Source organism: Ciconia boyciana, chromosome 1 (genome assembly GCF_034638445.1).
Source record: "Ciconia boyciana chromosome 1, ASM3463844v1, whole genome shotgun sequence".
Lineage (NCBI taxonomy): Eukaryota > Metazoa > Chordata > Aves > Ciconiiformes > Ciconiidae > Ciconia > Ciconia boyciana.
In genome coordinates, this window is record NC_132934.1 from 64,880,031 (window position 1) to 64,894,518 (window position 14,488).

At 39.0% G+C, this 14,488-nt stretch overlaps 1 protein-coding gene across 1 annotated transcript in view; it reads right to left on the reverse strand.

Annotated features, from left to right (window-relative positions):
* BRAF (B-Raf proto-oncogene, serine/threonine kinase) overlaps positions 1 to 14,488 on the reverse strand; it is an 86,150-nt gene that overhangs the window by 49,780 nt on the left and 21,882 nt on the right. Inside the window, exon 3 of the mRNA XM_072872061.1 lies at positions 8,674 to 8,937. Coding sequence (XP_072728162.1) covers positions 8,674 to 8,937 — 264 coding nt within the window. The remainder of the gene's footprint in view (positions 1 to 8,673; positions 8,938 to 14,488) is intronic.

Here is a 14,488-nt window from a genome sequence, read left to right on the forward strand (position 1 = left end):
GAAGGCAAAAAAATTTCCTAGTGATGCAGAAGCAATCACTCACCACCAGCAGACTGATGCCCAGTCCCTGAGCAATAGCGACTTTGGAAAAACTCCCCTCCATTTTTATTGCAGAGGATGATGTTATATGGCATGGAATATCCCTTTGGTCAGCTGGGGTCAGCTGTCCCCACTGTGGCCCCTCCTCAGCCTACTCGCTGGGAGCAGCACTGGGAAATAGGGAAGGCCTTGACCCTGTAGAAGCACTGCTCAGCAATAGCTAACACGCTGCTGTGTTATCAGCACTAAACTTTGGTAACCAGTCTAAAACAGCACTATATGAGTGCTCTGAAGAAAATTAACTCCACTCAAGCCAGACCCCGATATAGTCTGCTGTAGCACTACTGCTCACCTTGCTTCACTAAATACCTCCCAAAGACGCATTCTTCGGGCTTTCCTAGACATGAAGGACTTACTCATGGTCTCATGGTAGCTGTAAAGTCTATTTCATTGTACAACTCCTGTGAGGTAAGAACATTTTGGTTGCTTATTGACAGACTAAAAGAGGTCTTCCACGGCTAAATGTCTTCCCAAAGAAAACTGGTAATTTAGTCTCTAATTTGATTTTGCCTTTCAGCAATAGGATAAGTAGGCCAACAGTTCTCCCTCACAATCCAAGTATTAAAAAAAAAAGTATCAAGTAAAGTTTACTTGAAAGTAAGCTACCATTTACTTCATTCTACCAGTCTGTTCATATGATGCATAAAATTCCAAAACATTCAGATAAATTCAGTGAGCATCCACTGGCATAGGCTACAAATAAACTCCATTTCTGCTGCATGGTTGATATGACATGAGAATTTTTAATTGTTTTTGGTTAGAAAAACCTAATCATGTTAAACCAGGTGTGCAATTAAAAGTAAGAAACTAGCTTATTCAGCTGCCTGAACATCCCTTCTCTGAATTTTCGTTATACTTGACAGGTGAAACTGGTAGGACAGCTTGAATGCCTATAGAAATCCAGCGCTTACTACTCGGTAAGCTTGAGGCACAAACTCACAGCATAAACTCCAGAAAGTAAGATGCAAATCTTGAGTCAAAAGAAATGCATCAAGTACCAGATTTAAAACCAGAACATTTGAAGGAGCCCAGTTGTGCATGCATGATGAATTAATTTATGCTAAGAATTAGGTAGGGTAAAAATATCTGATTCTTCCAGTCTTCATGACTGCAGAGAAGACCACATGATTGCTTGTCTAATTAAAAGGCAGAGGTACTAATTAACCAAGGTGTGACAAGAGTGAAAAACCTGAAGTAAGAGTTGTCCCCATGCACAGCACTCAATCTTGTTTAGTTTCTGTAAGTCTTAAAAATACAAATTCTCCCTTTTAAAAATGTGTCTCACATTTGCATTTTGAGAACTTCCATGAACTTTCTAATACATATATACCTATGACACTTATATGAAGCATACCAACACATAATAAAGTGGAAAATAACTTTACTGACCCAAATTTATGCTGAGTTTTTACACAAATCACCTCTAATTACTCTTAAAGTTAAAAAAAGGCAAAACAAAGAACCACCAAAAACCACACAATCTTCTATAGTTGAACAAAGAAGAAAGGGAAACTTTTTTTACCAAAGTATTACTTTTGGTTTAGAAGCTGCCATAGGAAGATTTTAGACCTCATGGTGGGTGAAAATGCATAATGCTTTGATCCTATCCAGAATCTGCAGAGCTGACATACTTGGAGGCCTCTAAGCTTTCCCAAAGCAGGAACAGCACCTGCCAGTCTTTTTTTTTTCCTTCCTTCCTAGTTTCACTGTCACTACTCAGACCACTACGGACAGAAATGAAATTCAAAACTACCAAATCCACTCCTTGTTCATGCTCACAGAAAGACAGCAGGCGCTGGAGCTGTGAGAAGGGACCCCCTATAAACTCACTGAGCAGAGCAGCAGAGACTCCTTACCAGCCTTACGACAATTCCACCAAGATGGTCAGAGGACATGAAGCAAACATTTCCTCTAGAAGCCAGCAGTGTGCGGCAGACAGCAACAGGTTACATACAGATTAAGAGCAAGAACCATCACAACCTGATGCCTTTCAACTGCCCATCATTTCTTACACCTAAACACCAATTTTTTCTAACTTTCCACGCTCCAGCATACCAGCATTCAGGACTGCTCATTTGCTTTCAGACTGTGTCTTCCCACATTGTAAGTACTTGGCTGGAAGAGATTTCCTGGGTAATCAAAATTATTCAGGGCTGCTAATATAAGCAAGTTATAGGATCTTGTTCATAAAGTACTTGAGTTAGAAGCCCCTCCACTCCACTCTCTTCTTTCCTATTAGACTTCCCTACAACATCAGAAACCTCCTAATATTGTTCCTAAGTTATGACTAGTTTTAGGCATTTGTTGTATCAGGCCTTGTATTAAATGGCTTTTCTCAGAAGCCTTTATTTCCTCCAGTATAAAGTATAGAGAGCTAACATGTGGCAGACAAAGACCAACACAGAATATGATTACTCACACCACATACAATCATGCCTGTGGAATTCCTTACCACAAGACACAAACTTCAAGTACCCACGGGATGGGTTTAATGGGGACTGGATGGAAGGCTACCACATATAAGACACTTAAACTAATAAAATTCCTGAGTGACAAATAGCTGAAATTTGGAGGACAACTCAGGGAAAATATCATATATGCCTGCCTCATTCTTGTACTCTTTCATTGCAACAAAGATACACTCCAGATACATCCACAAAATAATTATTCCATCCAAGGTCTCAGAACACTTTCCTGCAAGGAACCAGCCACAACTGATGTGCCACAGGAAACCTGTCTAAAAAGTCTTACTAATGTCTTAAGGTCTACAGTAACCAAGCAATCTAATAGGTGAAATTCCTAAATAATTTTAACTGTATTGTCAGCTTTTACAGAGGAAGGCAAAAATTGCAACAGTCTTTGCAACTGGGAATGGGGATTTTTTTTCCTTAACCCAAGCCTACCAGTTTAAAATTGGCAGTCCCAAAGACATGCAAAAGATACTTTACCCAGGTGCTCAAAAAACAACACCCCCCCAAACCCTCAAAAAAAAAAAAAAAATCACACAACTAGAAGCAATCCCCAAAAATGCTTAAATCTTGTCCTATATGCAAATACCATATTCCTGTAATCTTTACACTTATAGAAAGCTGTTTATGCTCATTGGCTGGAACTCCTCCAGTTCATTTTAAACTTTTTTCACTGTCTTCTGCCTCTTACATTAAACTGAAGTTATCCTATTGAGATCTTTAATGACGTCTTCCCATACCTCTGGATCAGTTGTTAATCCTCATTCTCCTTGAATTACTACCCCTCCCCAACAATCAGCTGTGTGTCTCTTTCCATTCATTTGTATGAGTGTCTTCTGTTTCTTTTCTCTCTCTGCTTGCACCTTCAATCATGTAATCATATAATTTGGAAAAAAAAGATCCTAATCCACAACACAATTATCTAAGGATCCCACAAGGTTTTGTTCTCTTCTGGCTCCACGCATTTTCTCAGAAATCTCACCAGTAAATGTAATCTATGCTTTTATGCTGACACACTACCATCCACTTCCCATTCAAGATTATCTCCCTTCCACCAAAATCAAGTCTCAGCATCTAACATAATCTCTCAGACTTCTACCAGCCAGCTCAAGGTCAGAGTTCTTACCTCCCTCTCTCACCCAACAGCTCTCCCTTAATTAGCAGTTTTGTTACTATCTACCCCACAGCCATTTAGATCCCTAACCCAAACAAGCTTTAAACTAATTTTTCCCTACATATTCTCCACCCACAGTTTGGATAAGCCTCGTCAATTTGTTCTGCAAAATAACTGACAATCTCAGGTAGACTTTCACCATCTTGCACTTTTATTATTTCAACATCCTTCTCCGGCCTAGAACAAAACAAAACAAAAAACCCCACACAGACTTAACCTTGTCACATCGATGCAGAATGCTTCTCCAAAGGACATTTAACTTGCCAGCTGAACCATGCCACTGAGGAAAGAGGAAGCATACATATTTTAGACATTTATCTCTCTGCATTATGGGGATAAACTTGGTTTTGCTTTCCAAAAAAGTTACATTCTAACCCTGCTGTGCAACCAGCTGAATCAAGATGCTGACTTCAACTGCTAATTGATCAGCAGCAGGAGGCTCCACCACTTACTACCTAGGCTTTCAAGGAAGCACCTTCACACCTTTTCCTACATTAAGAAAAGCTTTCTATCCAACACTCTGCTTTATCATGACATGTACAAAGAAACCTGACGTTAGCTACACTATCCCTACACCAAAATCACTTACACTGATCAATGTGGTCCTATTTCTTTGTACTCCATCAGTTTCCCCACATTATATTTCTAATTGGAGCCAACTCAAACAGATGTATTTGCCTGATCCTACACACAAACAATACCACTAATAAACAAAAAACGTAGACAACTCTCAAGTAACAAGGCAGTTGCTAGTCAAAAATGTAAGCATCTCCCCCCCCGGCATTTCCTGCAGTTTTAACAGCTCTAAACAAGTATCAGAAGGCTGTTGTAGTACTTGGGAATGATTCAGAGTATGATCAAAGACAAACGAGGAGGTTGGTTCTCCAATTTAATTCCAGTTGCTTTAAATTAAGTCAGCTTAAGAACTGTCATTGCATTCCCAGATAAAAATAAACAAAGACTCCCTAGTACCTGATAAGATTTCTCGCCTCCTGAAGTGGGTCTGTGGTTGGAGGTAGAGACTGAAAATATTATTGTGATATTATAAAAGATTTCTTTCAGAAGTAGATTTTAACTGAAATCAGTTAAGGTTGGGGTGGGGGGGAAGCTTGTTGCAACACTGCAACTTTAAGAGCATCTCTCCTCTCCCAGCTACACACTCGGTTGTAGGACACATTTTATCCTTACTTTAACAGCCATATGGAACGGGGACTTGGGCGCGGGGAGGCCCTAATGGCAGGTACCATGTATTTTCACAAGGAATCTCCTTCCTACTTCAACCCACCACATCTGATGCTATCCTGTATACTTGAAAACCCTGAACTACTGTCATGGCTACATAAGCAAAGGGGTCAGTTAATGGGCACAAGTGAGACACAACAGGTCTGTTCTTAAAGCCAGAGGTTATGAAGGAAGACTAAGACATGTGCAAGACTTCTCTATCCATTGAGAGAAAGAAGGAAGTGTACCACAGCAAGTAATCCCACTATTCACTGAAAACTGCTGGGTGGTAGCCTATCATCTGACTACTTACAGTTAAAACTGCACTGTAAGCTGCAATTCCTTCTGAACTGGGTTTCCTTCTGGAATGTCCTTCGTTTTCAACAGACTATGTGTAGGATCAATAAATACTGAAAACAGAGTAACTACATTAAGAGTCGCCATACAAGAAATTCCTGACTTTCTCAATAACATGAGCACTCAATAACATATTTCAGGTTTCAGAGAAATGAACTTCAGCTCTAAGGCCAATAACCCCAACGCTCAGAGTTCTTGTAAGCACCATTTCCCAGCCCTAAAACAGAGATAACGTACTAAGTCTATTAAAAAAAAAGTTCATACTTAGTAACATAACTAGATCCAAGCAATGTATAAAACTGAAGTAAAAAGAGGTCAGCTCTCTCCCTGACCCAAAGCCGAACCATAAATTTGCAGTATCTGCTGACCAGACCCAAGTATATATTTCCAATTGCTTATTTAGAATAACAATTTCAACCAAAAATGGGTCTCTCCTAGCAGAACTGGAGCCAACTTCCACCCTGCTATACAGTGTATAAAGCCGAATCCTGTCAACCTGAGCTTTCAGCCAGCAATCCCATATGTGTAGCTCATGCCTCCCTGCATCTGCAGGCATCTGCCTCTTCCTTTAAGTAAGTGCATCTACAGACACACTTATACCAGATTTGAGACTAAAGGGACTCGCACCTTCCCCCCACCACTAGCCTGGCTCCTACTCTTGTTGGTACCACTTTTTTTTTTATTATTCTTACCACAGCACAAGACTACAGATTTTCCTGAAGCTCTACTCTTAGTGTCCCACATTTAGCAAGCTGGAAACAAGCTGCAGGGCTAACCTGGTAAGGCAAATGGTGTTTAGGCTCCAGTAGAGAGCTGGAGACAGGAGCAAGAGCCTCTCCCTGGCTACACCCAACGTAAACCACATTTGCCTCCCATGGCCAGCAAAGAGCATCTACAGTCAGTGCTGGAAAAAAACCCTATCGCCCTGCTGCCAGTCACTGAGTACTACTGCTAAGTGCAACAATTCCCTCATCAAATGACAGCACGTCCTCAAGCTACAAAGTTAACTCTTAGTCAAGACATGGCAACAGACAAACTGGCATTCTTGAACTTAATCTCTCTGGTTAAATCTGCAAGCTCTTAATAAGCATGGCTGATACCACAGAATCACAACATTCACCAAAAAACCCAAAGCTTAAGGATAAAAGTGAAAAGAAATACTCGTCCGGGAAAGCACAGTCTCACACATGTTTTTGAGCATACCAAGCTGATCTCTTACTGTTACTTAAGAACTTAAAGATGCATTGGTTGAAGACAACCTGTTTTACTTTGATTAGAATGGACCAGCAACATGCACAAAACCATGTCTCAGATGAGGCAAGACAGTTCTGTACTGGCCCAAAATTGTATCACCTGGTTCACACTGAAGTTCAGTTGCCTCTTTTTCCTAACTTGTAATCAGATTTGCATATTCAGAAATAACTTAAACTTTGTGAAATACACACATTTGAACATCCAAAAAACTCATTCTTGCCTACAAGTTTGATATTTCAAAAGTATATTTCATAATTATAAACTATTCTTTACATAAAGTGATTCCTTCAAAAGCAAAACAGAGCTCAGACTTGAGAAAAGCCTTACTACACCTATGATAAACGGATTGAGGAGGAGGTGAAAAAGAGGAGAGGGAAAGGAGCAGAAGAGGAATATTGCAGATGAGGAGAAAAGAATAAGAGTAGAAATATACTGTATGGCTTAGAGAAGAGGACAAGATAACACATAGGAGACACAAAAGGAAATGCACAGAACAATGCAGGAAGCGACATACTGTGACCCATTGTAGGAAAGAAACAAAAACCACTTGTGGAACAGCCTGATCACAGGGGCTGAGGCTACAATAGCCAGACAGGGTGGGACAGAAGACATGAAGAAGAAACCAGAGTCTCTCCAAATTTCACAGTGTGGCTATTGCTACATGCCTAGCCATACCTCACAGGCAGACAACAAAATCACCTTGCTTAACTTACTTGTTACTTACCTGTTAACTTACTTGTACTTGCTTAACTGTACATCTGCACAGTGCTCATAGTTTACATTAAACCCCTGTTCTCTAGGTCAAAAACCAAATACTACTTTCAATCTTTAGCAATATCTTTCACAATTAAGCAATATTAAAAAAAAAAAAACAGGTGAAACAACTGCCCTTTAATCTGTTGTTCCCACTATAAGTCTTATGATCTCTTTCCTTCGGTGGGGCAGGGGAGGGAGGGATGGAAGGAAAGCAGCAGGGGAAGGGAGAGGACATGGTCCCAATGCCCAGCACTACTCAGTTCATGTTTTCTTCTCTTTGCCAGCATCCATTTCCACAGGCAGCACTCCATTTCCACAGGCAGTCACAGTGCAGTGACAGCCAATACCTGACTGACTGCTACAAAAAGCACTGGTTTCACATGGACACTGGCTGTGCTATCCATTCATTTCCCACTTCCTCTGGAACCACGGCTCCCCTTCTAAGTGAGGAAAATGCACCGCCTTGCAAAACAGAGCCTAGACTATGGCTTGCCAGTAATTTCATGTATCACAGTTTGCAGTGTATTATGCTAAAGCACGTATCAAGGCTCTTCAGTTGGCAGCTCTTAACTGATGAAAAGATCCCACCTATAATGGACAATTAAATAGCCACCAAAAAAATCAACTTTTCTTCCATGACTCCAGGAATCACTGTAACATTGTGAAAACTGATAAACACTAGTTTTTGAGCAGTTTGCAGGCAACACTTCTTGCTCCTCCTAATAGCAACTATGTCCCTCCCGTAGCCAGTTCTCTACACAGGGCCTGATAGCATCAGAGTCCCAACATGAAACACTCACCACAGTGAGTGGGGAGGAAAAGAAAAAAAAAACAAAACAAAACACAAAAACCCCAAGTGATTCTGCACAGCCCTCCTTAGCTGCAGGATGCTGGTACTTGTTCTAAAGCATTCACTGCTGCTGGTAACTTTGACAACATGGAAAACACTTACTTTCCCCAATCTTGCCCTGTTAAACTAATCAATAATTTTGTACAAGAAACAGAGCTTCCTGCCCCCTCCTAACCATTGTAAAATGGTAGATTACTATTTATCCAAGAAAGCTGATTTGAGAAAAATATTTCTTGAGGTATCTTCATTGTTATAAAACTCCTAAAAGTTTTGTATCCTGTATTACTGCTAGAATGGATATCTTTGTGTTAATCCTGTAGAAAACATTCAACATATCAAAACAAGTGAGTGCGGCAGAGTACAAATAGTGATTGTGCCACCTCTTTGACCTCCACACAGGTATTTTTTCAGCTCCTAAATTAACTTTTGCATACAGAGGGAGAGAGATACAGGAAATATTGAGGTTACAAGTATGTGAATAGAAACTGACTCACCACAGTCCTTTGCTTGTTGGGCAGGAAGACTCTAACAATAGGCTTCTGTGGAGACTTAGGGTTATTCCGTGACATATCAGCAGGGTTTTGATAAACCGAAAGGAATGAAGGTGCTACAGAGAGGCTAGAAGAGGAAGATGATGCAACTGTGTCTGTTGAAGCCGAACTGGAGACAGAGAAATCCGTTCCATTCCCCATGGATTCCAATAACTGCTGTTCTCTCTGCTGTAGAGCATCTAGTTTGCTGGTGTACTCTTCATAGGCCTGTGAAGGAAGAGCAGCTGCTTTAACCATGTAGTAGCCTCAGACAAAACCAGAAATCTAAATTCAGAATGGACACAAAAGAAAACGCATTCTAAACTAATTCAAATTTCTCAGGAATATGAACAAAATGGTCTGGTCAAAGAAGAAATGGCTTTCAATTCATTATGTTAAATCTTCTGAACCAACAACTAATTTTTAAATAGATTAAATAGATAAGTGGATAAAAGAAATCATAAGTCACAGTTTTAATGCACCTGCACTAAACAGTCTAATTCAAAACTACTTTAAAGACGGCAGCAATCTTTAACAAATGTTGTCAGCTGCATTGCTGAATTACTATGCTACAGCTAAATTTATCATTCTGTTGGAATGACAGCTAAACACATCTAATGCAATAATTAAGAGAAAGCTGAAATCTGCTTTTTTACCATCTGTACCTGACAACTCACCTAGCTCATCGTTCACCATCCTTCACCTCTGGCACTATCCTTTCATACCAGATAGTACAAAAAACTTTATTACAGCTAGAACACAACTAAGTTTGCCCTGTTACAAAGTCATCCATAAACATGTAAAAGTGATCCTTTGAAAGAATTTTTTTAACATCTGTATGAGATTAATTTGATTTTCCACCAAGTTTATGTAAAACCTGATTACACGCTGACCAAGTTTCTTAAACAAAAAAATTCAGTAACATTAAGTTTGCCCATTAAGTTTTTATTAAATGTAGCCAAGTTAAACATTATTGCCAAGCTCTATAATACAAATACGTAATCGGTGTATTTTTTTGTTTAAAGTTGGTTTCCATCAACTTTGTTTGTCTTCGTAACACGAAAATTTTGATCTGTATCCAAGTATCAGAATTATTTCTTCAGCATATAAATTAGTACAGAGTATCTTCAAAAATCTGAATCAGTTAAGGAACGTGTGTTTCATGCTACATAAACATGACAGTATTAACCAAGGACATGTTAGCCCTTTACAGACAAGACAAAACAAGGATCTTACAAACCTAACATCTAAGCAGCAGGGAACAGAATTTTCTACCTAGCTCTCCAGCAAGCCCAAGATCTATGCCAAGCTGCATAAATTTTCAATGCCACGAAGGACATTTATGTTAAGGAAAGATGGGGGGGGGGGTTGGTTGGGGGTTTTTTTGTTTGTTTGTTTTGGTTTTTTGTTTGCTTGTTTGTTTTTTTTTGCTTTCCTCAAGTTTTCTGTGCATAACATGTTGCTAATTAAAGTTATAGAACTGAACTGACCAAAAAATCTGCAGGGTCTACATGTGGAAAAAAAGTACTAAAGCTAAGAGAAAAAATAACCAGCATTCAGTAGTGCTGCCACAAATACTACATTTTACCATGAAATTATTTCTCCGGGTTGTACGTGCAGGTTCACCTAACCCAGACTGGTTTTCTCAAGTAAACAGTGGTTGGCCCCTCCCTTTTTATGAAGGTTTAGCATCCCCCAGGATGGACCTATGTTCAAAATTTGTGTCATCATCCCCACAATGTTAACAAAGAGAATGATAATTTGACAGTGAGGACTAAGAAAGAAAAAGCATTTTAAAGAATGCTGGTGAACATCACAATTTCAAATTCTAAATTTTATGGGTTCCATTTTTAATAAATAGATATAAGTTGCAGGAAACTGAGAACTACTTACTATTTCTTTTAAAAACCAAAGGTGTCTAGCGTTTCACGAATAGACCTCAAAACGCAGAGACTTAAACCCAAAATATTTTCACTCTAGCCCAATTCTACTGTCAAAAGTAAATTGAAAGGTTACCCAATTATAAATAATGGCATTTTTTGGCTATACAGTAACACAAGTGTGTCTCTGCTACTTCCAGGATCAACTTTACATGTGAATTCCAGTAAAAGCTCCATGTGTCAAGAATTACTTTCAGTAAACACAAATTAAGAATCATAAACTGTTACCATTTCACCAATACTTTTCTAAATACTTACTTCCTTTTCTCATGAACATTGCAAAATATTATTTGAACACATGCAACATTACATCTCTTCCGGATACTTGCGAGCTTAGTTCCTTCACAAAATTACACACGTCTTTCAAAATACTCAACCCTACAATGTTTACACTAGCAGCTTAATCTGTCACTAATGCAAACTCAAAGTCAAATGATTTATCCTAAGAGAATAAACAATGAGCACAGAACACTGGGAGCTGCTGCTGGCTTTGGGTTCTATACCATTAAATTCTGCATGAAAAGCTCTATTTTTTATGGAGACAAAAGCTCTCAAGTATTATACTGTTACTCAGTGTCATAGTAGAAGATCCTGTAATAAAACATAATGGAACTAGAAATGCATCAGTAGACTTTAAATACATTTTTCTCTTTTAAAAAAATAAATTCCTTTTATACAGAAGGAGCAACAGTATGTGCAGCAGAAACAGAATAGCTCCAATAAAATCTAATTTTCACAAAGATTAAGTACTTTGGTGAGACATTGGTTTCAGATGATGACTAGCACCCATAGACCTTACACAGCCAACAGCACCAACTCAAAACATAGAATTATCCCATGGAGTTAAAGTGAAAGAGTATTACAACAGCAAGGACAGCCTACGGCAAGTATTTCTAGCTAAAAGAAAGATTATGCCGCAGAGTTGGCCTGTCTACGAGAGAAACCTGCAGCAGCACGGCCATATTAGCAGACAAACATCAACAGCTACCCAAACCTTCAAGTCAGTCAAGACCCTCTGGGTCAACTACAAGGTTGATTTCTAACATTGTCTTTCAAAAACAAACAAAAAAATTTAAGATTAAGTTTGTACAGCATCTACAGCATGAAAAAGATTAAGCTGAACATTCAAGCAATCCATTAAATTAAGGATTTTAAAGACATTTCAGAAGGAAAAGTTTATGAAATCTAGAATGAAATCCATTCAGTTTACATATTCCCATTAAGAAGTGAGTAATGTTCTACAAGAAAACTTAAATCTTGCTTTCAGCTTGATATAGAATCACAGGTGGAAAAAAAAAGAAAAAAAAAAGTTGGAAGGTATCCCTGGAAGTCATCTAGTCCAAACACTTGTTTAACACAGAGTTAATTTTTAAGTTCAATCAGGTTGCTCAGGGCCTTGCCAAAGCAAGTTTTGAAAGTCTTGAAGGATGGAGACTCCACAACCTCTGGGCAACCAGTTCCAGGGCTCAAAACCCACTCTCATGATGAAGAATTTTCTCTTATGAAATTCACTTGATGCTATCTGTGACATTGCCTCTTCCTCTTTTGCTGTGCATGTCTGAAAAGGGTCTGGCCCTCTCTTTAAGTTGCAAAAGCCTGCAGATTCCTCCTTAGCCTTCTCTTCCCCATGCTAAACGCCACCGCAATGCAGTTGCACAAGCAGGGAGTAGATGGGTCCCTCTTCATGCTGGCTACGCACTTGCTAATGCAGCCCAGTCTGCAGTTTGCTGCTGTTACTGTGAGGGTGGGTTACTTGTTGCTCACCAGCACTCCCCAGTACTTTTCCTGCAGAGCCACTACCCAGCCAGCCGCCTGCCCGCACCCATGGGCAGCCACCTTGTCCCAGGTGCAAGATGCTGCATTCGTCATTGTCCTTGTGCTGCTTCTTGTCATGAGACTTGTGTTCTTCAACTCCTCCAGCTTGTTTATCAGTTGCCAAAAATAGACTGTCTTTAATAACATATATTATCCTCAACAAATTAATTTGTTTGCTGTATTGCTACAGGGCTCCCAATTCAGTGTGAACTTACAGTATTTCACAAAAGTAAAGGAAAATATATATTTGAAAAGCTAAATGTTAGATTCAGATTGCCACATCTTGTCAATCTACACATAACTCTATGGCTAGCTAAAATAGAACAAACAGTTAATTTTAATTACATTGCATATCAGTATATATGCATATCATATAGTCTCATACACATGAGAATACTCCCGAGGCTTCAACTAAGTAAAATGTATAAAGGCCTGGTAAGCTGCCAAGTCCACCTAAAGCATTAGAAGTTGGCATGTTTATATACAATGTATATACATGCCATAACACAACTGCTACTCACTCAGGAGTTAAAGGTACTTCTTAAATGTTGCAATCTATTGACAAAATAAAAACTGACCTCAGAAGTCAAAAGAATTCACATGATGTTACACAGATGTGCCAGTAGAGTTCTGTTGACAAGATGATGACATGGGATTTTCTCAAAAATATGCGTATTATTGTATTACATATAATTTATATTATATTTGAAATTTGCTTTCTTGGGCCATAACCAGGCTATACATTCTAGTAATAACATCTAAGGAAACAAAAAGCAACAAGTTAAAAAAAGTAATCTGGGACAAAACCAAGTAGCAAGATATGGTTTCTCCTTCTCCCTGCCCCCTACCACATCTGGTTAGAAACCCAGTCTAAACTCAAGCAGACCAACTGGTTTTACCATGCCCTCTCCCTTCCTCAATCAATTTTAGATAATATCCACATGTTGCAAGACTCTTAAAAGCCTAAACTACAGTTTTGTGGTCTTAGAAACTGAGATTGTGTTTCTATTTAAAAGATGCCTGACCTTTTAGGCTGTTGATCAAATGCAAATCCCGCTAAGTTAAATGGGAGCTGAAGATAGACAGTAACGTACGTCAGGATTTCTTCATTTAGTAAGACTCCTAAATCTGTACTTAGTCTAACTTTAGACACTCCAGTTTTGGTCCAACATACTTTATCAGCATCTGTTAGGAGCCTAGTAAAAATTAATCTGAATTTCCCCAGAGAACCACCACATTTCCCAGTGCCTGTACCCAGAGTTAGCATTTTCCTGGAACCCCACAAAAGTCTGAAACAGCCTGAGATTCAGCACTAAGATCCATTTCAGACTGTATCTGCCTGCTGTTGCAATAAGCATACCTTAGATCAGCAAAGAGGTAATCTTCTTTAATTAATTAATTTGACCTCCTGCATGGATTCATCAGATATACAGGAATAAGGAATGAAATACTCTCCTGAAATTGAACAGCCAAACTCAAAAATGGCAACAGCAAGGCCTCTGAATAAAATACATTTAACAGCCCAGGAAAAGACAAAGGTAGGGAAAAAAAAAGAAAAAATAATCACAGTAACTGGGGACAAACATACCTCTACCCCCATGATTCTCATTTTAAATTGCTTCCAACAGTAGGAGTAGGAAAGAGGATGATTCCTTCAAGACAATACTAGAAAGCTGACTGAATTTTAAAACTTATTTTGATACCACTATCATTCTATCTATGCATTTGTACACTGTTTTATGTTGTGTGGAGTCTGAATAAAAAAAAGCAGGCAGCTTACCCTTGTACTGTTATCTGAAGTAACCTACAGGTCCAGGATGCAACTTCACACCACACGAAGAACTATTTATATGCAAATGGGCTAATACTGTTCAATTAAGTTCTCACAGATGAAGTGTTTGTTGATAATATTGTACACACAACTACGAGGCAAGAAGGACACACAATGCATTTTGGAAGTTTAAATAGGTAAGGCCTCCCTGAACAGTCATTAAGAGTCTACAAAGGCTAACAAATCTGATTAA